General features: G+C 34.2%; 1 protein-coding gene across 1 annotated transcript in view; it reads right to left on the reverse strand.

Annotated features, from left to right (window-relative positions):
- Gucy1a2 (guanylate cyclase 1 soluble subunit alpha 2) overlaps positions 1-25,885 on the reverse strand; it is a 475,983-nt gene that overhangs the window by 4,917 nt on the left and 445,181 nt on the right. Inside the window, exon 8 of the mRNA XM_033764307.1 lies at positions 20,449-20,603. Within this exon, the coding sequence (XP_033620198.1) occupies positions 20,449-20,603 (155 nt within the window). The remainder of the gene's footprint in view (positions 1-20,448; positions 20,604-25,885) is intronic.

Here is a 25,885-nt window from a genome sequence, read left to right on the forward strand (position 1 = left end):
ACACCCCCCACGAGGAATGCAATTATTATGTACAGGAAATATATACTAATAAAAATAAAAATTGATAAAAGTGTATTTAAAATTATCAAGATGCCATACACGTATCAATTCCCCAAGATGAATGTAATGATTACAAATCACAAAAATGTATTAAGAAATAAAAATTTTTTTAAAATGTCTACAATTTTACCAAGTAAATACAGAGAACATAATCATCAAAGAGTCAGGAAGTGAAAAATGGTGACTAGGATCAACCAGTTTTCAATCATTTGCTTCACACTGTTACAGAATGACACAGGACTATAAGTTAAGGGTGAAGCAGGTAGCAAAGACCAAATTCTTTTATTATTAATTAAGTTTATTGGTGCAATTCAGATATAGACAATGATTACATTCATCAAATGGAATTTGTACCTGTACATGATGTATCTTGATTATTTTTTCCTACTCCCCTCACCTCCCTTCTACCTGTCCTCTCTTATTTACCAGAGCTTTGTTTTGAAGTCCTAAACTAAAAGTTCAGGTTTTATTTGGAGGCAGTGAAGAGCCAAACCCATCATTTTTTCCTAAAAACAACCCATCCTTGTCAGTCAGGATAATGTTGACAACAGCTTTGTTGGGCTGCATAGGAGATGAGTGGGGAAAAGGAGTCATTATGGAAAGAAGTACAAGAACAAAGGATGCGTGAAAATGTAATCACAAGAACAATGATGTTCTCTCTCCACTAAGAAGAAAAACATTCTTTCTCAAAAGTTCATAATGGGCAAAACGTATCCTAAAGCAACAATTGGCAGTACTAATAATTGTTAAGATATGAGCAGCCTAGCTTACTTTGATGAACCAGAGTTGTACTATTTTGCTTTCTAAAGAATAAAAGAACAGGTCTAACTGACTATTCTTTTAAAATATTATACATTGATTATACTAATTTGAGATATAAGGAATAGAAGCTCATTCTATCATTTTCAAATTCTTGCAGGATGTGTAACCTATTTTATTCATAAAACCTTATGCAAATTTTAAAAATGCTCTTTTCAATGAGGTTTATGGAGAGAGAAAGCGAGTTCAGAATAAGAATAAGATACTCAAGAAAACAGCAAGACAGTGGAACTAGAATTAAATCTGTTAACTTCAACTCAAGCTTAGCTCTATAATGAATAATAAGACTGAAACTACAATAGCTCTCCACCACAAAGCAACTATCCTGAAACACACAGGTTGTACAGTAATGACAATCAGTGGAAGTCATAAGAACTGCTTCCTTTCTTTTCATTTTCATATATGTTAATTTTATTTACATGTAATACATAGTCACTTCAGAAACAAAATGCTAAATACCACTGAGAATTGTTTAATTTAGCAGTGAATTCCACAATGTTTTGCTAAACTCAAATAGAGCAGTTATGATGAGCAGTATGTGAGTGTCCATCAGTGATGTAAATCAATCAACACAAACATTTGTTTGCTGCTGTGATGTGCTAAGCTACGATTTATGAGTGTAGTAAAGTAAGTATTCATAGAATAAATTAAGGTATTATAAATACAAGAAATGCTCATAGAAACAAATGAGTAATGCATGACAGTACATGCTATGGCATCTCATACAACCCCCTAAAAAAGAAATTCTGTAGGATAAAAAAGAAGTGATGACTGTAGATTTAAGTACAGACTCAAGAACTAGAGCAATAAAGCTTATTACATCAGTTATAATACAGAGGCATAAACTTAGTCTTTTCAAACAGTTTCCTGAAAGGCCCAAATTAATGATGAGAACTCCATGTGAACTATGTTTCTCTTTTAAGCCCTCAAATTTATCTCTTTTACAGTTTGTTTGCTTCACTGTGGTCTTTATGTTTTGGTATAACTGATATTTTCTGACAATGGAAAGCAAAATTGGGGTTACATTTCTGAAAGTACTGTACTTATAAAAGACTGAGAGAAGAAGGCATCAGCTGTTTACAACGCAGTTTTAAATAATTCATTGTGCTTTGTCTGGGAGGAAACTCTTCACAACAAATTAATCGCCTGACATTTTAAATAAATCTTATATATTATGCTACAAATCACAGAGACAACAGTTTTTATAGGACTATATTTTTCCAAGTAAAGATTTTGATATCGATAAGCTAAATACAGTTTTAAATTTCAATAATAAAAACGAAAGGTTGTGAGGATAAATTGATTCAAACTCCTGATGTTCAGGATTTAGCAACTTTATATAAATGAACCCTGTAGTACTGTATCCAGATGACTTTCCATTGGACAACCGGAATGATTTACTGGGTGATCTGTTGGAGGAGGTCGGAAGAGACAGACCATGCAGCATGCCTGATAATGATATGAGTCATGGTGTTGAATAAACCCTCCCGTGTGTACACAGAGATTAAGAATGGAGACTCTGATGCCCCCAGAGCCTCTGGTCCCTATTGAAATACTTTAGTAACTCCAAGTCCCTGAACTTGTTCTAAATCTCTACCTCATAGTTAATTTCTTCAGGACCTCAGGACTGATATGGAGCTTATATTTTGCATAAATCTAAGTTAATCCCCACCTATAATACCTGTCTGGTTGATATACAATATGGGAGTTTCAATAATGTGTTTAATATGCATTTGGAAGTGACACAAATCCTAGTTTACCTGCCCGTCACCTTTATTCCTCTCAACAGTTTTTTTCTACAAATTGATTTTCAAAATAAAATTTTACTGCTGCTTTGGATTGCTGGATGGCTCCTGAGCATGTTGGGAAGCTTGATAGCATGATGTCTATGGGGCAGCTGGCTCAGTACTGCAAAAATGAAGCTGAAGCTGATCTCTGATCCAGCCCTGATTTGCATCCCATTTTCCCTAATTCCACCAAGCTTTGTGCTTTGCCCTATAGATTCCTTTGGACTAGAAGTTGAAACTTATACTCAAGCATAATGATCCAAATGTAAAGTATAACACAAGATGCAAAGTCTTTAAAAAAAGGAATAGAATCATAATATGGAAACTCAGGCATCCTATTTATGCATTTTTTCCAAATCATACTCAAGTGGCCTATATGAAGCACAGCATGGTCATTTATAAGGCCGAAACAAGAATTTGGTCTTTTATCTCAATATACCTTTTCTCTGATTCTATACATCGACTTCACTGCTAGTTAGGGAGGCCTTCATGATCACGTGGTATGCTCGTTTTTCATATTATTCCAAAATGGCAGAATTAGGAAAAAAAACCAATCACGCCGTTCTCAAACCAAACTTCATTCTTATACCTCGAATCCTCCAATTTTCTGGTCAGTGACTTTGACAGTCAGTCAACATGTTAAGTACCTTCCCTGACCTAGGGGTTGAACCAATGCTTTCGTACTTCTGATCATAGCATTTATGGAATAGAAGACTCTAAGAGAAAGAAGAAATTTTGAGTTTTTTGAATGTGTCTTTCTATAAAGTAGATGCTTTTTTTAACTGAGTTGAACTTATGAATAACTGCATGGATAGAGTCAGTTTCAGTGTCTACTAGGAACCAACCAGTGTATGCAGCCCTCTAAAATTGGCACATTTGAAATCATCATGTGCATTTGAAAAGGAGTTTATTTCAACATCGAAAAAGATCTGTTTAATGTGCAGAGGTATAAGAGTGGCAGTCATAGAGTGTTTCTAGAGCATAATCACAAACTTTTTAAGTAACTACCTGGCTATTGCTCACCAAGGGATGCATTAGCCCAGAGAGAAGCAATAGAATACGTCATATCTTGCAGAGCTGAGCTGAGGGAAAAAAGAATATGTGAATAATGAACTTTTAAAGACTCGGGAGGTAAAAAATATCTCTAGTTCACTCAACTCTTTTTTAGTTTGATTTGGCATTAAATTCTTGTTTCAAAATTATTTCCTCCTATGTATTTGGTTGTTAAATAGTTAGATGCCATTCTGCTTACTAATCCCACAAATGTGAACTTTCTCCTAGACTCTATTATCCTCTTCATTGTCATTTTTCTATATATATCTTATTGCAAGAATTAATAATAACATGTCTCAGAACAACATTTTACTTTTTTTTTTTGAACCAGAGATCAAACTCAGGACACTGCATTTATAAGGCAGGCGCGGCGCCAGTGAGCTAAAACCCAGCCAAAAAGTAATCTTTTTATATAGCAAATTATGCATTTCATTTCAAGGAACTGTTTGGTTGTCATGTCTTTGATTATTTACTAAAGTTTGTACTTTTTACAGTTTTCTGTTTAGGCAGATATTGATGCTCCAATTTGTTTTCCTTTCTCTCTACTACCTTTTATCCTACTTTCAGGAAATTTGCCTCCATCATTATACACTTAGGTAAAACTGTAAACTTTCAGATATCATATTTTACTTTCCAGTAATTCATTCTTGTTATGTGCTTTTTTTCCATTATGTTGTGTTCTTACTATCTTCAATCTATGAAAACACTAATCATTCTTTTAAGGAATTTTCTTTTGTTCTCAATGTTGTCTGTTAACTCCAAACTTTTATGGACTAGTTTTGTCATTATGGTTATTGCTTGCTTGTTTTGATCCCTATCCTTCATTCCAAAAATTTCATAAATGATAAATATCCTTTCTATTTTAAATGTAAGACATTAAAATACGATTAGGAGCTTTACATGTGGCAAGATCTTAAGTAAATATTGATTTTAACCTGACCATTTCATTAAGGGCTCCCAAATAACAAAAATCTGTCTTTCCATTATTTCTTAGAAATTGTTTGTTTGTTTTTAGTGCACATTAGTCATACAGAATAGTACATTTCATTTTGGCATACTTATACACACAGCCAACGTAGTCACACTTTGAGTGCTTTCACTTGTACCCTTATCCATTCATTCCCTTTCCTCCTTACATCACCTTCTTCTCTAACAGTCTTCTTTCTACATTTTTTCATCTCTTTTTTACATTTTTAGGTGGGTTTTTGTTGTTGTTGTTGTTTGTTTTGGTACCAGCGATCGAACTCAGCACTTTGTGCTTAAGCGGCAGGCGGCGGAATCACTGAGCTAAATAAATCCCCAGCCCAGCAAAAAATGTTTAATAAGAATAAGGCTACACAGTAAAAACTACACTTCCCAATTTCTGTTGCAGCTCATGTTCTGAATAGTGATTAGATTCCTACAATTACATGCACATGACTAAGATTTGAGTGAGACATGTGAAGTAGATTCCATTTCTCTTGGCAATTGATCATTGGACACAGGCTATCAATACTGGAGTTTGCAGAAGCCAGTTTTACTTTCTAGCTTCTGAGTGTCCAAAAATGGCCCAGTACTGATTTTTCCAACCAAGTCCATGAGAATCATTCAAGAATCCAGTTTTCTATTTCTTGATTTTTAAAGATGGTATGGCTGTAGCCATGGCTCCAGACCTACATTAGCTACAAATGTAGGAGCTTGCCTAACTTGCCAGTTTCATATTTTGTAAGAATGATTTTAGATAACCAGATTAGAACCAGCTCTTTCATACCTTCCAATGATTCTGTAGGAACATTATTCTGTCTTAAATCTCTTTATTCTTAAAATAATACCTAGAGTAGTTTTTCTAAAATTTCCCTCAGTCATATGTTGAATCTTTTATATTAATACTCTGATTAGGTTCTCTGAGTCTTCCTGCATGTGAATAAGCTGAATGATTTTAGATTTAGGGATAATATATTTGTGTCTAAGTTTCACCCTTTTCTGTAGAAACTGAGAGTTTAGCATTCTCTTCTGAACTAAGCAAAATATCACTTCACTCATATACTTTCCATCTTGCTCTCTTACATGCTTCCACTGTTAATTTCTCTTTAATTTAAGCAAACACACACACACACACACTCACACATAGACACATGCACACACAAGTAGTGTATTTTTCACTCATCATTTTATTGTTGTTTCAGTAAACGATTATTATCAACTTCAAAAAAGTATAAGGATACCCTTAGATGTTCAGTCTGCTGAGTTAAATTAGAAGCTTCTGTTGTTCCTAATTGTTCATTAAATATATTTGATAAGGCATATACTTGGGCTATATGATAACATCTTTAGGTACCATGTCTCTGAATGCTAGAGAAAGATGACAGTTCTAAAAAATGGAAATGAATATATCTTGTGTTTTTTCTAAGTGCTCTGAAGTCATGACTGTTTCCTGTCCTCCTTTTTCTTTCTATCAAAGAAGAAAGAAGAAATTATGCTCTGTATTTTTGTTTTGTGCTTTACTGCTCCAAGACATTATGCAGTTTGAAGATAGGCCCAATGAAACTAGAGTTATTGAGATAGCCAGCCTAAAATCCCTAGAAACTCAATGATTCATTTTCTGCAAATGATATTCCTGTCCAAATAAAGTAAGAATCTAGATATCTATGAAATTAAACATTAGAGAATCTCACCAAATTTTTTAAAACTTTTAAATATTTGAAGATTACTAACATTCTTGATTGTAGATTTTGAGGCAATACTATGTAAATTTGTCTGTTCTAAAATTCAAGTTAATAGAAAAGTTCTGAAAAATGGAAAGTATTCCTGTATGTCCTCTGAAAATTATAACACAGTCCCAGAAGCATCTCTGTGAAACCCTAGTTCATTTCTTTCTTCAGCCCACCCTGGCATAAATACTGAGGACAATGCATGCTGACTACCGACCTGACTCTGAGACCAGCACACCTGACACTTGGCAGAAGGCGCACATTCTGCTGTGTTCCTGAGTGCCCAAATGGAGGCCTCCTAAATTCTTGAATTTTAAAATGCTGAATAATAGCTAAAGATGATTCTACATTATTTTCTTCTCTGGACATTGCCAACATTCATACTTAACAGCCAAGATTTTCATTTTCAGTAAATGCCAAAAAATTTAAAATTTAAAACACTCAAATATTTTACACATAAACAAACAGAATTTTTAAAAGAGATGACACCAAAAATGACAAAAAAAGAGAGAGATGACAAATAAGAGACTAGAAAAGATACTTGTAAGTAATTCTTGTAAATTAAATAATCGCATCACATTTCTTCTCTGGCCAAAAGCTTTTCTTTAAAACAAACAAACAAAAAAGTCTATCATCACACTGCCTTTTCTGTATAAAAGATAACTGGAAGGTTGGAAATACAAAAGCATGTGAATATATATTTTTAAATGAACAATCTTGATTTCATCATGCAAAGATTTTGGAGTAGACCCAATTTTAAAGAATTCTATGTTCTTTATCTTCTATATTCTAGAACCTTTCTAATGTAGACGAAGCCTAGATGTATTACAAGAAGAACAGATAGAATGGTAATTACTTCAGTCCCCCAAAGAAGGCAAATCAATTTGAGAACATATTTAGAGACAGAAAGGATATACTCTTTCTCTTAAGCATCCAGTAGGGCGTGGTCACCCACGCCTCTAGTTCTAGTACTCTGAGAGGATGAGTGAGGTGAGGAAATCAAAAGTTTGAGTCCAACCTGGGAAACTTAGAGAGTTAGCAGGATATTGCCTCAACAATGAATATCAACATTATATATCATAAACATGGGCTAGGAATAATAATACTTCAAAATGTAAGAGATAGAGGGAGGGAGGTTGGTGGGAAGGGGTAGGGGATTTAAAGAAGAAACAAGCGGTGCTATGTACATGTACCTGCTCACCAAGATGAATGTAAACTTCACATAAAGCAACAAAATTTGAAAAAAAAAGGACTGTAACTCAGTGTGAAGGCTCCATTTTCAGTCACAGTACCATAAAAAATAGTTCAATCTATTTCTTTCATTTACTATCAACAATGTTTTATAGCAAATGTTCCTTGCAAATCCTCCTAAAATGATGCTTCCTAGAAATGCTAATTTTTGTAGAGGAAAACTACAGTAAGGTAGCAAATAAGATGGGAGACAAGCTATCGGTAAACACTGTAAATCAAATTTCTTACCTTGTAGGGTTTTCCTCCCCATATAGGTGAGGTGAAGACAAATTAGTTAATTCTACTAGGTAAGTCATTCAAATTATCTAGTTCTCAATTTCCTTGTAGAAAAGAAAATATTCTGGGTATACAGTAACTTATTTCAAAGATTATTTACAGTTCTAACCCTTAGTGAAGCTTGAGCATGTTTATACTACTTACATTATAGAGGGCCATATGAAGGAAAATAATCAGACACATTAGTTTTAGACTTGTAAATGTGAAACACGCTCCAAATCTTCAGGGAAAACAATGCTGTGTTTGGCAATATCGCAAAAACTGATTACAGAGCAATTTTGATTCAGTAATGGGTGACTAATGCATGAGGATCTCTGCACGTTATAATCAGCACCATGAAAGCATTCTTGAACACAGTGGAGCTGTCAGATTTCTCCTAGTGTGCAAAGCACTAACACCAAAAAACAGTGAGATAAACTGGCTGCTAAAAGATAACCAATTAAAACTGGATTCTGTTCTCTAGATCTAAAATGAGTTTGCCAAGAGTATATTTTGTTAACCATTAAAATGTATTTCTATAATACAATTCATGAGAAATTTTTTGAAGGTAGACCATGTTTGAGGAGGATTTACTTAATGTGACAATACAATACACAAATACTCTAATATAGTAAACTGTAATTTTTTCCCACTAAAGGGCAGTATGCATAAATGAGGAAAAGGGAGAAATATAAAATTATACATAAGCTTACTACATGTAAAACTAAAAATAAAAACTAAAGGACAAATAAATTCCTAAGGAATTGTTATTTTAAAAAATCAGAGAATATGATTTTTTTTTCTCCAAGGCCCAGTTTTGACTATACCATACATAGAATGAAGATGTGTTCTTCTCTTGTCGATTAGTTCTTTAAAGATATCCCTACCTTGTATACTTTCTTTCTATTCCCACCCGCATGGCCCTAATTCATGACCATACCATATGCCCCGAACAACACTATTTCCTCCTCCTACTCATTCATCTCTATTCTCCATTCCACTCTCTGTCGGGCAATACTGCCAAGGAAGTTTTCCTTTTATCATGTTTCCAAGCTCAAAAACCTTCAATGGATCTCCAACAGCATTCAAGATCCTCTACTATGTAAGTAGAAAATATGTTCTCAGCCTCACTGAATATTAGAGGCATAATAATTATTTAAGTAAACATTTTATTTTGAAGCAATTTTAGATTTACAAAAGAGATGCCAAAATGGCACAGTGAGTTCTCTCATACTCTTTACTCGATTTGCCCTAATGTTGACATTCTATAAAACACATTTGTCAAAATTAAAAAAATTAACAATGGCGCAATACCACTCACTAAATTATTGACTTCAGGTTTCACTACTTTTCCACTAGTGTCCTTTTTCTGTTTCAGAATTTAGTATGAAATATTTAAATTATGTAGACCTATCTAGGTTCCATAATTCATGAAAAAACTAAGGATGAAATAAATTATGTGGCTTACCAAGGGTCATAAGCTAATTAGAACAAGAAAGTGAATTCTCCTTTATATTCTCCTATTTGGTCATTTTTGCTTAATCAATCAGTAGTAGTTCTTAATATTTTCCAAATCATGGACTAATTTAGAAATGAAATGACAGTATGTTCATAAACATAAAAAAATGCTCCAGGAGTCTCACAAACACACTACCCCAAGACTATTTTAAGTGTTAACTATCCCCCACAAAAATCAATATAACTACAGTGATGTTCTTTCTGCATTAGATTTCTAAATTAGATTTGACTTGAATTGTTTTCACAGGAAATAAATGTTTAAAACTTACTTTTAATCTTGGGCTTTTCAGCTAACATGAAGACATCTAAAAACAAATCAGTAATGATCCTTTATGAGCTGGGGATGTAGCTCAGTGGTAAGACCTAGCATGCATGAGACCCTTGGGTTCAAACCCCAGAGCAAGAACAACAGAGAGAGGAGAGGAGAGAAGAGCAGAGGGGAGGGGAAGGGAAAAGAGGAGAGGTCATAGGAAGAACCTATATTCTGTGCTAATTATAGAATAACTGGTCTATCAGGCCACATGAGATTGTATCATATTTTTTAATGGTGAAAGAAAATTTTTCAAGTGAAAGTAATATAGAAAGAATTGTTGACATGAGTACCAGATTAGTGTCTTTAAATTCTGAATTCTAGAAATAGGTAATCAACCTTTTAACATTTTTTATCCTGGGAGGAGGCACCAGGTCTTTCTTCCACACTAGTTAGAAATAGGCCTTTAGAAATGACATTTATTACTATATTTTACTTTGAAACTTTCTTTCTATGTTCAGCCTTAAGTCTAAGATCAATGTCAAAAAATTAACTAAACTGTAAAAAAGTCTAAATTACCAGGCATGATCGTTCATTTAATGTCTATGAAATAATAACAATAATTATCATCACATGTTTACATTTTTCTCACTGACTCATAAGCACTTTAAGCAATGAGAACTTTAGAACTGCTCTACCTTTAGAAAGTAAGTTTGTACTAATTTTACTATGAAAGAACTGTAAAGTATGTTTTGATCTTCAAAGATTTCCTTACATGTAAATGTGCAGGTAGATACATGGATGATTAAGACAGAATATTCTAAAGTTGAAAAAGAATGGGCCATATTTATTTTTTAAAATAAATTAGAAAGACTTATGATTCCCAATCCACAAAACTACATTTTCTGGCAAAAATACTATTTAATATAGCAGGAATACAAAGGTGGAAAGAACAAAATAAAAATGTCTAAATGAGTAGAATAGCTCATTCATTTTTGTTATATGTGATTTTTATTGGCGCCTTTAAAAAGGATAGTACTAATGTCGCTGTTTGTATTGGAAAAGTAGAAACGCAATTCTTGAGGCAGAGCTCCAGTTTTCCTTTTGGGGAAACTAGTTATTTATCTTGACTGTATTTGTTCTGTAAGATATAATGTTTACTGTTTTGGTGCTTCTATAGCAAAAATGGTAAGATGATCAATAAAGTTATTTAAAAGAATTACCGGAGAATAACATTCCAGTCTAAATACTTTTTATTTTCCTTAATTAATCAAGTCACTGCTGCAGATGAATATTTCTATCTGACAAAAGGGGGTGTTACTGATGAACTATTACACAAGAATTTCCTCAATATTTTTTGATATCTTTTTAAGCATTATGTGTCTGTCGGAAAGACTAAATGTTTATAACATTGCATCTTACTCTTTTATAATAGCTATATTGTCAAAGTAACCAAAATGCATTTTCTAGTAAGTATTTTTGACTACTGTTAGTGACTATTAACTTATATATGCAAATACAAATATGTTAAAATAATTTCATCTTTCTTCAATTATTCCATGTATCTTTCAATATACAGAAAAATGCATAAATTCTGATATCAATAAATTCTGAATGGGAAGCCCATTTTCCCAGTAATGTATTTACACAGCAGAGATATACTTATTCAAAGAAAGACATGCCACCTCAAAGAAGCATACAGTTTTCTGCTTTACTCAGAAGGCTCCACTGGACATAGCTTTGTCAAATACGTTCATGTTTCATCCAGGTATAGAGATACTAACATCATTAAAAATCTAAAGTAAAATATTTTAGAAATAACATGCTTCTCTTTTATTACCATGCATATGAAAGGAACTCTAGAATGGCACAAGGGAATCCTGGCTATTTATGTCTACATGAATAGGAAAAGAGGAGACACAGTGATTTCAGTTTGTTCCTTATTGCTCTCTTCAGCATTCTCTTGCAGAAGAAATCCTCCTACCAAAGCAGAAATTATTTGGGTTCATTTTCCATTTTATCTGACTTAGTTGTTAATCAATACAATGAGATACTTAAACCATAGACAAAGACTCAGGCTTGAAAGTAGAGAGGTATGGATTTGAATTCTGACTCCCATACACCCTTAGCTTATGCTCATGGTGACTTATTTAACCTTTCTGAGTTCTGGTTCCTTTAGATCCCCTCAAATAAAAGACTCAAAAATGGGCAACTGAAATGAATAGACTCTTCTCAGAAGAAGTACAAGTGAACAATAAGTACAGAAAAAGAATTCAGCATCTTTGGTCAACAGAGAAATGCAAATTAAAATAAACACTGAAATTATGTCTTACTCCAGTAAGAATGTATATTACCAAAAACTTAAAAACAACAAATTCTGCTGAGGCTGTGGGGCAAAAGGAACCCTTCTATATTGTTGGAGGGAATGTAAACTAGTATAACCATTATGAAAATCAGTGTGGAGATTCCTCAAAAACCTAAAACTAGAAGTTCCATTCAACCCAGCAAAATCTCTCCTGGGTATCTTCTCCAAAAAGTTAAAGACATAATACTGTAGTGATATATGCATACACGTTTTTAGAAGCACAGTAAGTAAGCCCTTAGAGATGGCCTATATATGAAAAAATGTGGTACTACTAAGCCATAAAGAAGAATGAGTTGACTGTAGAAAAATAGGTACACCTTGAGACCATAATGCTAAGTGAAATGAATCATACACTGAAGGATAAATATCATAGTTTCTCTTATATAAGAAACACAAAGTACAAATAACTTGAAGAGCAAAATAATAGATAATAGAAAACAGAAATATCCCTTTTACAGGTGAGAAGGGGACCTAGGGATGAAGGGAGATAGAAGGGAAGGAAGTAAAAATGGATTAAGATGTGACATATATGCTACCCACAATGAATGTACTCATTATGTATTGCAAACATGTACTAATAAAATTTTTAGAAAATAAGTTACAGTTTCTTCTCATTTGAAAAATGAAGACAATAACTGCCTATCTCACAGGCTAGTTATGAGGATTAATAAAAGATAATGTGAATAAACTGCTCAGAGAATAAGTAATCCAATAAATTTTGTTATTATTATGATGAGAGAGCGTGACCGTCCAGCTCAGTGGTAGTGAACCTATGGTGTGTTTGCCATAGCGGGCTATTTGTATCACTGAGAGGTTTGCCATCACTGATTTAGGTCATTTAATATCTAACTAACATTAGATCAGAGATCTGAATTTCCAGAATAGGAGTTTATGTACTATATCAAACTCTAACACACAAAATAATGCGGTCTGTGGACTTTCAAGCCTTGTGCTAGTGATCTGAGGATAGGAACAGAATAGAGGTGGCTGAAACAGCCACAGGCACATTCAGCCATTTGATCTTTGACAAAAGTGGCCAAATATGTAGGCTGGAGAAAAGATAGCCCCTTTAATAAATGGTGCTGGGAAGATTAGCCAGTTTTCACCATCCATGTGCAAAGATTGAATCTAGACCTATATATCACACCAAGTACTAAACTAAAATAAAAATGGACCAAAGATCTAAATGTTACAACAGAAACAGTTAACCTGCTGGAAGGTAAAACTCTTGCAGACTAGGTATAAACAAGGATTCCCTAAACAGAACCCCAAAATGTGCAAGAAATAATATTAAGAATCAAAAAATGGGACCATATCAAATTAAAAGGCTTCTGCATAGCAAAGGAAACAACTAACAATGTGAAGAGACAACCTTCAGAATGGGAAAATTTTTTTCTACCTACTCCCTGAACAGAGGACAAATATCTAGAATATATAAAGAACTCAAAACATTAGACCCCTCAAAATAAAAGACCCAATTTTAAAATGGACAATTGGAATAGACACTTCCCAGAAAAAGTACACATGGCCAATACAGACATGAAAAAATATTCATCATCTCTAGCCATTAGGGAAATGTAAATGAAAATAACAGTGGGATTCTATCTTACTCCAGAAAGAATGACCACCTTCAAGAAATCAAGTAATAAAAATTGCTGATAAGATGGCAGAGAAAAAGGAGCCCTTCTACATATAACCATTATGAAAATTAGTATGGACCTCAAAAAACTGGAAACTAGAAATTCAACCTAGATATCACCCTTCTAAGTACCTTCCTGAAAGAGTTAGACATATTACAGTGATACCTGAACACCCATGTTTTGTTCTGCTTTGAGTAGGAAAAATTTGAGAGAAAGATAGCTTCTCTCTAAGAGAGACAGAAGGGGGATCACAAAATGGTTGCCTTCCCCATGTGTATAGGAGTAAAAATCATAATTCCAAGTCTTGGAAGTGGTCTTATGTGTTTACCAACAGGTGAATGGATAAAGAAAATAAATTCATACACAATGGAATGCTACTCTGCCATAAACAAGGATAAAATTTGAGTCATTCGTAGGAAAATAGATGTACCTTGAGACTGTAATGTTCATTAAAATATCTGACACCTAAGTTTAAATATTTTCCAGGTTCTCTTTTATGAGAAAACAAAATATAAATAAATTATAGAGAAAAATAAAAGATAATAGAAAACAGGGAGATCGATATTTTCCAAAAGGGGAGGGACCAAGAGATGGAGGGAGAGAATATAGAGCGAAGAAAACAGGGAATGAAAAAAACATAATTAAGATATTCACATACATATATCGACTTCCCATGATGAATGCAATTATCATGTACTGCAAACATGTACTAATAAAAAATTACAATCTCCCATATGCCCATCTCCTTTAGAAATTATATAGAAGTTGCTGTGTCTGATAGCAGGCTGTGAAATACAAGGAAGATAGTTATCATTAAAATTCCACATTTTTCAGCACTGTTCATTTCCTCCTACAGCCAAAGATTCTACTGCTTCTTAAATAGAGAAATATCCCTGTAACAGTTATCCCTCTTCAGGATTCTATATCTTTAGTTTTAATAAAAATCCTCTAGAAGTCAAATATTCATTTTGTAAAAGTCCTTTTTGGTCCTCAGATTTTGCTTATATAACTGATATGTTAAATAAAGAAATTCTCAAGGACAGGGGGTAAAAGTACGATGGGGTCTATGTTTCTAGACAGGTTTTTACCTTAAAATTTTATTTTGTTGTAGGCAGAGTACTCCTGCCCCCTCCACATCCATACCCTAATCCCTAAAACCTGCAAGCATTTTAGGTTATATGACAAAGAGGTGTCTAGCTCATCAATGAACTTTAAGAAAATTATCCTAAATTATACACTGGCCCCATGAGATCCTTAAAAGTGGAAGAGGGAATAAGAAGTGTAAGAAAAAAAAAACAAACAGATGTGAAGTTAGAAGAAAAGTCAGAGAAAGGCAGGATAACCGGCTTTGATGACAGAGAAAGGGAACCATAAATGGAGAGATGAAAGTGACCTGCAGATAAGTAAAAGACAAGAAAACACATTATTTCCTAGAAAATTAGGTGATCCTGATGATATCTTGATTTTACTTCTGTGAGACCCACATCAGTTAGACTTCTACTGATTTGTAAAATGATAAATTTATGTTATTGAAGCCAGTAGTAAGTAATCAATTAATTAGGAAGTAATTATATTTATATATATATATGTGTGTGTGTGTGTGTGTGTGTGTGTGTGTGAGTGTGTGTGTGTGTGTACATATATGTGATTACTTCAGGTAATCATATGTATCTCTGCTTAGCTTGCAGATTTTCCAAGAAAACAGCCAGTTTTTATCATAAGACTATGAGTAAAACAGTAATCAGTAAGATGATTTTGTTAATAAAAACTTGTAGGAATGAACTGATCACTAGTCAGCTGTGAGTCATAGGTCAAATTTCTTTTGGTCAACTTATCACTCATTAAACCCTTAGGATTTCCAGAGGAAGTCATTAATCAAATAAACACACATTTTTCAACGTGGCTAATTTATCAAATATGAGAATCAAGTGTCAGTACAAAAGTGTCTCTCTTCATGGAAAGAACAGGATGAAACAATAAATGAATGTCCACTATGCTCCCAGTTGTAAGAGATTATAAACTTGAGCTGGGAGTGGTGATGCATGCCTGTGATCCCAGTATTCAGGAGGCTGAGGCAGGAAGATCGCTGTGAGTTTGAGACCATCCTGGGCTACATATTGAGTTCAAGCCAGTCTGAACCAAATAGTGAAATCCTGTCTCAAAAAAAAAAAATTATTAACCACATTAAACCAAAATGATAATTTTCTGAAATAGATACTCATTTTAAGGATGCGGAAACTTGGGCCAAAGAAATTAAGTAGAGACACTAAGTTCTTTTTGTTTTGATTTTTTTTTTTTTCAGTGCTAGGGATTGAAGCCAGGACCTTGTGCATGCTAGGCATGGTCCACCACCAAGCTACATTCCCAAGTTTCCAACCCAGGTAGCTAACTCTGAGCTTATGCACTTAAGCACTGCCCTATTCTGCTCCACTCCCTCATATGATAAGGTCCTTAAGTAGCAGAGTGAGAATGTAGCTTAGTTTTAGTAGAAAAGGGACCTTACATATTGGAGGCAAATGGATTCTAAAAATCTAGTAGTTGATAAATTATAAAATGAGAAAAGAAAAACTGTTTGAAAGTTAAGGAAAAATTCATCCCAAAGTAATTAAAAAGTCTTTCTACATTTTTAGTTTGCACATAGAACAGAAAAGCAATTAATTCTATAGGCAAATAATTTCAATTATTTAGGCCACTTGCAAATTTTGCAGATTTTTCCTTGATATAAGCTACTATTTCATTTTCCAAGATCAGCAGCATGATGCCAAGAAAAATGTGTGCATTATGTCCACCATTTTTAAATAGTAACAGCTAGGAACAAAAGTAAGGGTAAATATCACTTCCACCGGAGAAAAATGAAAACGTCAAACTTGGAAAACTCCAGACAAAAGAAAAAAACCAAGATTTGTTTTTGTTGAGGGAAAAAAATAGCAGTAAATTTCTTTAGGTGAAGAGGGGACGGCCCTTAGGTGTTGCTTCAGGTAACCAGATAACTCTCCACATTTAAATTTTTTAAAAATTAGAACTATCAAATAAAAGTTATGGTCCTGACTAAAGATTTTAATCCTTTTGTTTACAATTAATTTTCAGTTAAACAACATATAGTGATTTCAGCTCTATTAATCTTTAAGAAGGGCAATTATTATACTAGATGAATTGTAAAATAATTGAACTTATATAATGACAGATAACATACTTTCTAAGAATGAAAGAGTAGAATATAAACCTAAGTATTTATCAATAGAGAATAAATAAATACTAAAATATGCTATTGTCATATACTGGAATATTATAAAGTAATTAAATGATGAGCTAGAACAATACGTTTCATCATGAATATATCCTAAAACTATGAAATTTTGTTTAAAAGAAATCAAAGTTAGAGAAAGAGTATATAGTAAAATACCATTTAAGCAAATAAAAAATATGAAAATAAAACTCTATGACTTATGAATACATAAGTATAAAGTTAATATAGAAAACACTGGATTTTGAAGAACACCAAAGCCACATGGATGTTTGTCCTGATAAAAGGGTGAGACATTTCCAAAGAAACGCTCAATTCATGTTTCTCATTGCCTTTCCATTCCCCATCTCTTGATTAGCTTCTTTTTTTGTGCATGTTTACAATACATAATGTTTGTGTTCCTTTATAAAAGAATGTTGATTATTTTATTTAAAAAGAGCTGAAGTAAAAATAGTAAGTACTATTGAGACCATTTTAATTTTCAGTATTTTATGACTGCTATAGAAGTGTTTATTGATAAATGATTTGAATATTTCCAATGAAGTGTAGTCAAAATAAACTAGTCAGAAAATTATTTCAATTTATCACAATATCAAATGATTTCATTATCTAAAAGTTAGGACAGTCATATATTTCTGAAGGATCACCAGGTGTCTTGGTCATTCTACAGGATTTAATTAAAGGGTGAAAGTGGAAATGTCAAGCTCCTATGAGCTTGATCCTCGCTTCTATTTCACAAGTTCATTCCCTAAAGGAATGGGCAAGTTTGCCCCTTAGAAAATATTCCTGCAAAGTCAACACTTGGATTTCATTTTGAGCATCCTAGAAAAGTATGCTTTATTGTTGTAGGTTTATAAATTGCCTGCACAGTGCGAAATTAACAGAACTGCCCATGGCTGAACTGCACAAAGATAGAAGAAAATAACAATAAAGTACTTAGGTACATCAGATTCAGAAAATGGAAACTCAGTCACACAGAGATCATGTCCTTAAATTTTGAACTTAACTGTCTAGAGAATTACCAGGCCCCAAGGTGCTGTCTTCTTTAATGGCACACTGGATTAAGATGAATACCAAGGCATGGACTCCAACAAGTCTGCTGAAGCACTGGATACACATGAAAATAGCTAATGGTTGGGACTAGAGGCTCTCAGTAAAAGCTATCCATTCAGTCAGCAAAGTGGTGGTAAGAACACCGGTCTCAATCATTGGATTGTTTGTCTCCTCCCACTTGTCAAACTCCTGCAACTATTCTCCTTTCTACCATCTTGATAATCTTTTTAATGTACAAATCTGATCATCTTTCTTCTGTTTCCCATTGCTCCTAGCATTAGATGTTATCCCCTTAACATGACTTTCCTGTTCCAGAAGGGCTCGCTTCAAATTACTTCTCCATCTGCATTGTAGCCCACTTCCTGCTCTGTTACTCTAATTCAGGGATACTGGCTTCCATTAGAAATCTATTTAGAATCAAATGTTTACTCAGGTACATCTACCATCGAGTCTGTGATGTCCTCCACAAGGACAGGATCACATTTATGCTGTACATTGCTATGACCTTAAGTGTCTACTACAATGCTTGCAATACAGTAGCTGATTAACAAATATTTGTTAAAAGAAGAGAAAGAGGAAGGAAAATAGTTAATTTGAAAATAGACTGAATGTAAAAAATATTTTATAAGGTGTGATTAAGAGATACATTATTGGGGTCGTGAAAGTATCTCCTAGTAATGATCCACATGGCAGTGTAACGTGTCTTGCTATGGCTCCATCTGATCTTTTTGGCAGAGGTTGGACAACCACAGAACAAAATGTTTCTGTCTTGAAATTATTCTGTTCTTCAGACATTACTGATCACTAAGGATCTTCACAAACTCAATGTGAAAAATACTACGAAAATTCCAAATCAGCACCAGAATATGCAGACCTTGTGTATCTGGTCCCACATAACCACAGCCAGCCACATTTACGATGTCTAAACTCAGGGTATGTTCTCCTCACACTGTTGGCTCATTCTTTACATATCATATCCCATGGAAAATAAATACTAACACCATAACAAGAAATACTGTGACCACAGTAAGAGGATATGGGTGAATTTTTAGTAACTTGTTCTTATTCTACAGTCTAGAGGAGAAGGTACCAGAATCATTGCTCTTCCTGGAGAAGTTGTCAAAGTTCAATTGGATATGACAATTACTGATATCAAGAACTGTGATTTTAAAAAAACTGGAAGAAACTGAAAAGGAGAAAACCCTCTTACCAATATCCTCAAAATGTATGTGGTTCTTAAAGTTAAGTAAAAGTGGATTCCTGGTAGCTTGGTCCAGAAGTTGTCTGTCAGGTTCTCTAAATCACTTGGGCTCCTTAAATTGGCAAAATATTTGTCTTTTTTCCCAAACAGTGACAATGTAATGTATTCATTACTTTAATGGGCTCGGCAAGAACTTTAAAAATTGTATTTTCAACCTCAACTTTCTCTCAATTTTATATGTATAATTTTATTTCCTTTCCCCTCTGTTCCTCAGGAATCTGGACATATATATCTTTCATCTAAAAGATTTTAAATTTCCTTTCATTCGATGTGGCACCAAAAAGATCAAAATATCACATTTTATTTATCATTGCAATCCAATTTTACTATTTTATTTTGCAAGTATCTATCTTTTGGTAATCACTTTAATAAAATTAAATCATTGCTATTTCTATTTAATATTTCGATATGATTTCTAAGTCATCAAAAATAGTACTAATCAAATAACTTGCACACCACCACCTACTATAAAGCTGAAGTCAGAGATAAGGTAAGAGATTTTCATATAGTTCTCTGCTATTTATTCTGAAGAGGTTTATCTTATTGAGCACTTACTTATTTCTTCAATAGCTATCTACAGAATGCTTACTGAATGTTAAACATTTTTTCCTGAGTCCTTGGGATATAATGATGAGTACAACCAGACATGGGTTTCTGCCTCGGTAAATTTTATATCTAGCAGGAGAGATGACATCTATCAGACACAGAATAAGGATGACTTTAAAAGACAAATACGTAGAGCACTGTCAAAGAGGACCTTAAAAATAGAGTTTGTAGTTTTACTCTGTATTCGCATTTAACTTTAGATTTCTTGTTTATATTCACCATTCGAAAGAGTAAAAACAGAGATACTACCTTTGATTTTTATAAAAGATGAGGAACATTTTGAAATATTGGCCTTATAGAATAAAGTAGACCCTTACGTGTGCTGTCCTGTACTTCAAACAGATATATCAGAGAAGGACAGGTACTGCGGGAAATCTCAAATCCATATTTACCTCTCAGTCAAGTCAGAATTTCCATCTCCTCTCAAGGTGCAAATAAAAGTTTGTGTCACAATGACTATTTTCAGACTGGGCAGATTTACTGGTCGCATCTTGAAAAACGACAGGATCAAGGAAGAGAACAGGCTCTCACAAACGACAGGGTATCAGTTCAAGTCAACACCGAAGACATGGAGGAAGAGGTCAGAGGACACTTACTGGTAGGTGGTTGGGCTGACATTGATGCGCCGAGGGTGGCTTCCTGATTCGAATTTGCTCGCCAGAGTGACGTTATTTCCAAAGAGGCAGTATCGGGGCATCCTCACTCCGACAACACCAGCCAGCACGGAGCCCGAGTGAATGCCTATCCTCATCTAAAAGCAGAAAAACGAAAAGAATGAAAAAGGACAAAAGGCATATTTGTTTCCATTTGGTATGCAATTATTTTAATGGGAAGTACTGCTAATTATTAAATAGTCAAGTTAGGAGCTCCCAAAAAAAACTGAAACTGAATCTTGGTCATTTTTTGAGCCTATATAGTGCTGAGTCAATATAAATGTGAAATGAATGAACAGGTTAATTATACAAATACAATGTGCTGCATAAATCTGTTTCTGTTACAGGTCCAATCAGCTTTCATTTGTATATAATATGCTTTAATAGACAAAAATATATATTGCTCTACATTCTCCAGTTATTCTTATAGAAATCCCCATTTTTTTCCTCTTCTTAGCATTAAATATAACTGTAAGTTAATATTTGTATTCCTGTATATTTTGCTTATTAGGTTTTCCCACAAGAGAGGGCTGTATGTTTATTTTCTTACTGCTGAATATTTAGCACTTAGAATAACACCTAAAGCAAAGTAAGTGCTCAATATTAAGTGATGAAAATAGGATAAATTGCCTGAATTCCACAGCATATTACTAAAACAGAGTTACAGAGAATTCAACCCCAGAGTCAGCCAAGACATTGACTGAAATGACAAAAAGTAAATTAACCACTGGGATTTACTCTCTGAGAATCCAATAAAAATTAGTCTGCCATGGCATGAAGTTGCCCTCAACATGCAGTTGATATACAATCGAATGGGATCAGTAATAAAGTTTTGTAGACACAGCCTATGCCAGAATTACTGAAGCTAATGAGGAAAGAGTGGAATGATACCCCTAGTTCTAAGGCAATACAGGAAGTCTCTCAAAGAGACGCAGAAGATCTGACCCCTACATACACAAGAGGCAGACAAACTGTCACCCCTTCACTACCTTGTCCCCTTGCCATTATCGTTGTGAGGCCAGAGTCACTCTAGATCAGTCGTGATGAGCCTATGTCAGGCGTGTTATTATGTTTTTTCTTTGAAACATCAGATGGTAATTCATAAGCTGTGTTTTCTAAACTAAAACCTCAGTATTCAGTTTTAATTGCAGTGCTGGCATTTTACAGTAAATAAGTGGGTTTGAGGTTACAGGGCGCTTGTCTCCAAAAGGTTCACCATCCTTGTTCTTGATCAACCCTTGTAAAAGGACTGGAGACCTCTGCATATGTCAGACTATACTTAGATGGGTTGAAATGAACATGATTTAGCCACAGCTCCCAAGAGCCTCATTTACTCTTAAAATATAAAATTTATTTAGAAAGTTGATAGGGTAGGAGGAGCTAGATATTCTAGAAAAGGAGAAACATAGAGTATCTGTCCTCCCAGACATCAAGTTTTAGTATAAACCTATTTAATTAATGCATGAATGTTATTATATAGAAAAATAGACTAATGAAATAGTCCACAAAGTCTTCCATGCCAGGAGCACCAGAAGTCCTAGATATATGATATATAGATAGGTGCTAGATATATGAAATCTATAAGTAACCATTTTGCACTAGCAAGAAAAAGATGGCCTTTCAGTTAGAATGTTCTTGATCAACTCTGCCTCATATAGAAACAAATTCCAGGTAAACTGAAGATCTTAGTGTAGAAGACACGATTTTATAGCTTTAAAAAGAATTGCACTAACTAAAGAAAGGTCAATCTGTGGTATTAGTACAATGTAAAAACCCATACACTTGATAAAAACATAGCCCTGTGGAACACAGTGGTGCATTTCTATAATCTAAGCACTCTGGAAGGCTGAGGCATGAAGACAGCAAATTGAAGCCCAGCCTGAGAAACTTAGCAACTTACTGAGACCCTGTCTTTAAATAAGCTGTGGGGCGGGGGTGGCTCAGTGCAAAGGTCCTAAGTTCAATCACCAACACCAAAATGTAAAAAATAAAAGCCTTAAACAACTAGATTCCTGCAATGTGGCAATGGAATACACTTCAATAGTTTAAAGCATAGTTGGTAGAAATCTAGCTGTTTTTGCAGCATTTTCTTCTGAAAGAATGCTGAAATACTGTTACTGAGGAAAAATTTAGATACACACTCTAGCTTCAGTTTCTCCTAGTTGACTTAAAAGTCAGTGATTTTGGGTCTGGAATATAGTTCAGTGGTACAGCACTTTTACAACATAACATGAGACACCAGGTTCTATTTCCAGGCATATGAAAAAAATGACTAATTTTGGAGGGCATACAGATGAATAATACATTATCAGTCTCTCACTAGTGTTTGTGTAGATAGGACCTCTGTCATGTAGGTTAAACAATAAAGGTTGCCTAGGCTAAGTTTCAGGTATTTGAGCTTGCTTTTGTTGTAAACACTGAGTCTTCACTTGGGGTTGCAGATGTTGATGGGTGAATGGCATGGGATGAAAAGATGGCATATTTGCTTTTACAGTGTGTCTTTCTCCTTTGTTGCCTCAACTTTTGGGTGACGAAAGCAACCAACTGCTAGGATCAAAAACATAAGGCCATGAATTGGAGTGAAAAAGAGGACCCTGGAATACGTAAAAGGTCTCTGTCTATCACTACGACAGACATGAGTATTCTTCCTTTTTATTAGCCTGGACCTCTCTCATTATTCCTTTCCTATATTTGTAACTTCTCACCTCAACTCCCTAGTGTTGAGATGCTCTTTTGGCAGCAAAGCTCCCACTTTTGCATCCCTTGACCAATGAATAAAGCTCTTCTCCCCCTCCAAAAAAAAAAAGCCTCGAATTTGTCTCTCAATATCAGTACCTAAGTAAGTGGTATGGGTTATCAGGCGTTTCCTTTCATTGGAAGGACTTCTTTTACATTTCTACCCTGTAGTTCACTGACACTCAATTCCTTCAACTTTTGCATGTTTTTAAAAAATCTTTATTCTGCCTTTGCATTTGAAAGCTATTTTAACTGAATATAGAATTTTAGATTGACAGGGATTTCTTTGTTTTCTTTTTTCTTTAGTTGTTTTCTCATTTGTTTTTACTTTCCATACTTTATTTTTTTCAGCTTTAATTGAGTTTATTGGTACATTTTAGGGATACAGTACAGTTACATTCATTGTTGGGATCTTGTACCTTTACATAACAGGTCTTGGTTCTCATTTTTTTTCCTTGTCCCTGCCTTCCCTTCATCCGCTCCTCCTCTCCCCATCTACAAACACTTTATTTCCATCTTTTCATTATCTCACATTTTTTCCCTTTTCTCTTATTACCCTTCCCCTACCCATCCCACCTTCCCTACACCTTTAGCGCCTTTCTTCCCATTTCACAATGTCAGTAATCTTATTAGGATCTTATGTATTATTGCAGTTTATTCACACCAGAGAAACTATTCGGTATTTACACATGTGACATATTTATTTCACTTAGGAGTATATCTTCAATATGTATCCATTTTCCTATGAATGAATCTATTTTCTGGTTCTTTATGGCTGAGTAATATTCCATTTTATAGAAAAACCACATCTTCTTTATTGCTCCACTATCTACAACTTGCATTGCTGTGAAAAGAAATTGGCAATCATACTTATTTAATTGTATTATACATAACATTTTTTACTCTGGTTGCTTCTAACTGTTTCTTGTATTCACAGTTTTAAGTAATTTGGTTATGATCTCCCTGGTTGAACTTAATATATTTCTTGTGCTCTTGGTTTCTTGCACAAAAATCTCAGATTTATGAATCTATAGTTTGAACTAAAATTAGAAATTTCCAGACATTTTAAGATTTTTTTCTGTGCACATCTCCTTCTCAGAGACTAAGATCATGCATGTTGCAATTCTTGAATTTTTTCCCCAAGGTCACTGATGGTATATTGATTTAAAATAATTTTTTCTCTGTTTCTATTTATTTTTAGATTTCTATATGCCTTCAAATTGGCTAATCTTTTCTTTTGTCTAGAACCTGTTAATCACAATCAGGGTATCGTGCATTATAGACATTGCAATTTTACTTTCCAGAAGTTAAATTTAGGATATTTCAATTTTCAGGTATCAATTTAACTTTTGAGCATATGGAAGTTAAAATTATTAAAAGTTAAAATAACTTTTAATAATCTTGTCTGCTAATTCTATATTGGATTTTCCACTGTGTGTCGATCAGGTTTGATGGATAGATTTTTCTCCTCATTCTGAGTCACATTTTTTTCAGCTTTACTTCATGTTTAGTATTTTTTGATTGAATGTCAGATATCATAAATTTGACTTTGTTGCAAGCTGGATATTTTTATATTCTCCTAAATATTCTTGACCATTTTTTTCTGAGATCAGTTAAATTACTTAGAAACAGTTTGTTCCTTTCAAATCTTGATTTTTAAAATTTGTTAGGTAATTCTAGAGCAGTGTTTCATAAAGGGTTGCCTTATTATTGTCCATCATTAAGGCAAGAACCTCTTCAGTACTCTCTTCAATGCAAATTTATAAATGTTTCTAGTTTGCCTGATGGAAACAGACATTCTTTCCCCGCAAGACCTACATGACAGTCAGGTACCTTTTTCTTTAACAGCATTGGATGTACTCTTCCCCATACCCCCAGAGCTCAGGCAGTTTCCTCACATTCATGCATTAACTAATACTCTGCTGAGTACATGAGAAGGACCCTTGTAAGATCTCAGATGGCCTTTGTACAACTCCGGTGTCTATGGCACTCTGTATGCAACCTCTAGCCTCCTTGGGCTCCCCAGCTGCTCAAGTCTACCTCTTCAACTTAGGAATATGTTGGTGCCTCCCGATTGCGCCTCCTTGAATCACAGCCTGGAGGTCTCCCAAGGCACAACAGAGTTCACCTCATTTCTTTCCTAGTGCTCAGGGATCACTGTCTTCCACTGTCTAGCAGCCAAGGTCAAGAAAATTGTTCTTCTACAAGTTTTCTCCAGATTTTTCATTTTGGGGAGTAAAACTCCTGTCTCTTGTTGGCTAAAAGTAAAAGTCAAATCACTTTTAGATAACAAATTGTTTAAAAATCAGGTCTATTTCTGATGAGAGAATGTAAGTTTCAGCTGAAGGGAAAATGCAGAAAGTCAGTATTTCTTTCAAACAAGATTAAGTGTAAAAGTATCTTTCCCTAAAATTAGTAACCTACCCTTTCATATTACATTTCTTTGAGTTCCTGTATTTTCAGAAAGTTTATTTCTATTGTTGCCTTATATGACTGTCACATTGGGCCTGTGATTACTACTGTGATCTTTTTAAGCAGAAGGAGAGCAGGAGTGAAAAAATTAACAAATCCAGTTAACAAATGTCATGGGTTCTCTATTCTGTGCTTTCTGCCTGAGAAAAAGGCTCCACACTTCACACCAAAG

The sequence above is a fragment of the Fukomys damarensis genome, unplaced genomic scaffold (genome assembly GCF_012274545.1).
Source record: "Fukomys damarensis isolate Sample0158 unplaced genomic scaffold, DMR_v1.0_HiC HiC_scaffold_16, whole genome shotgun sequence".
In the NCBI taxonomy this organism is placed as follows: Eukaryota; Metazoa; Chordata; class Mammalia; order Rodentia; family Bathyergidae; genus Fukomys; species Fukomys damarensis.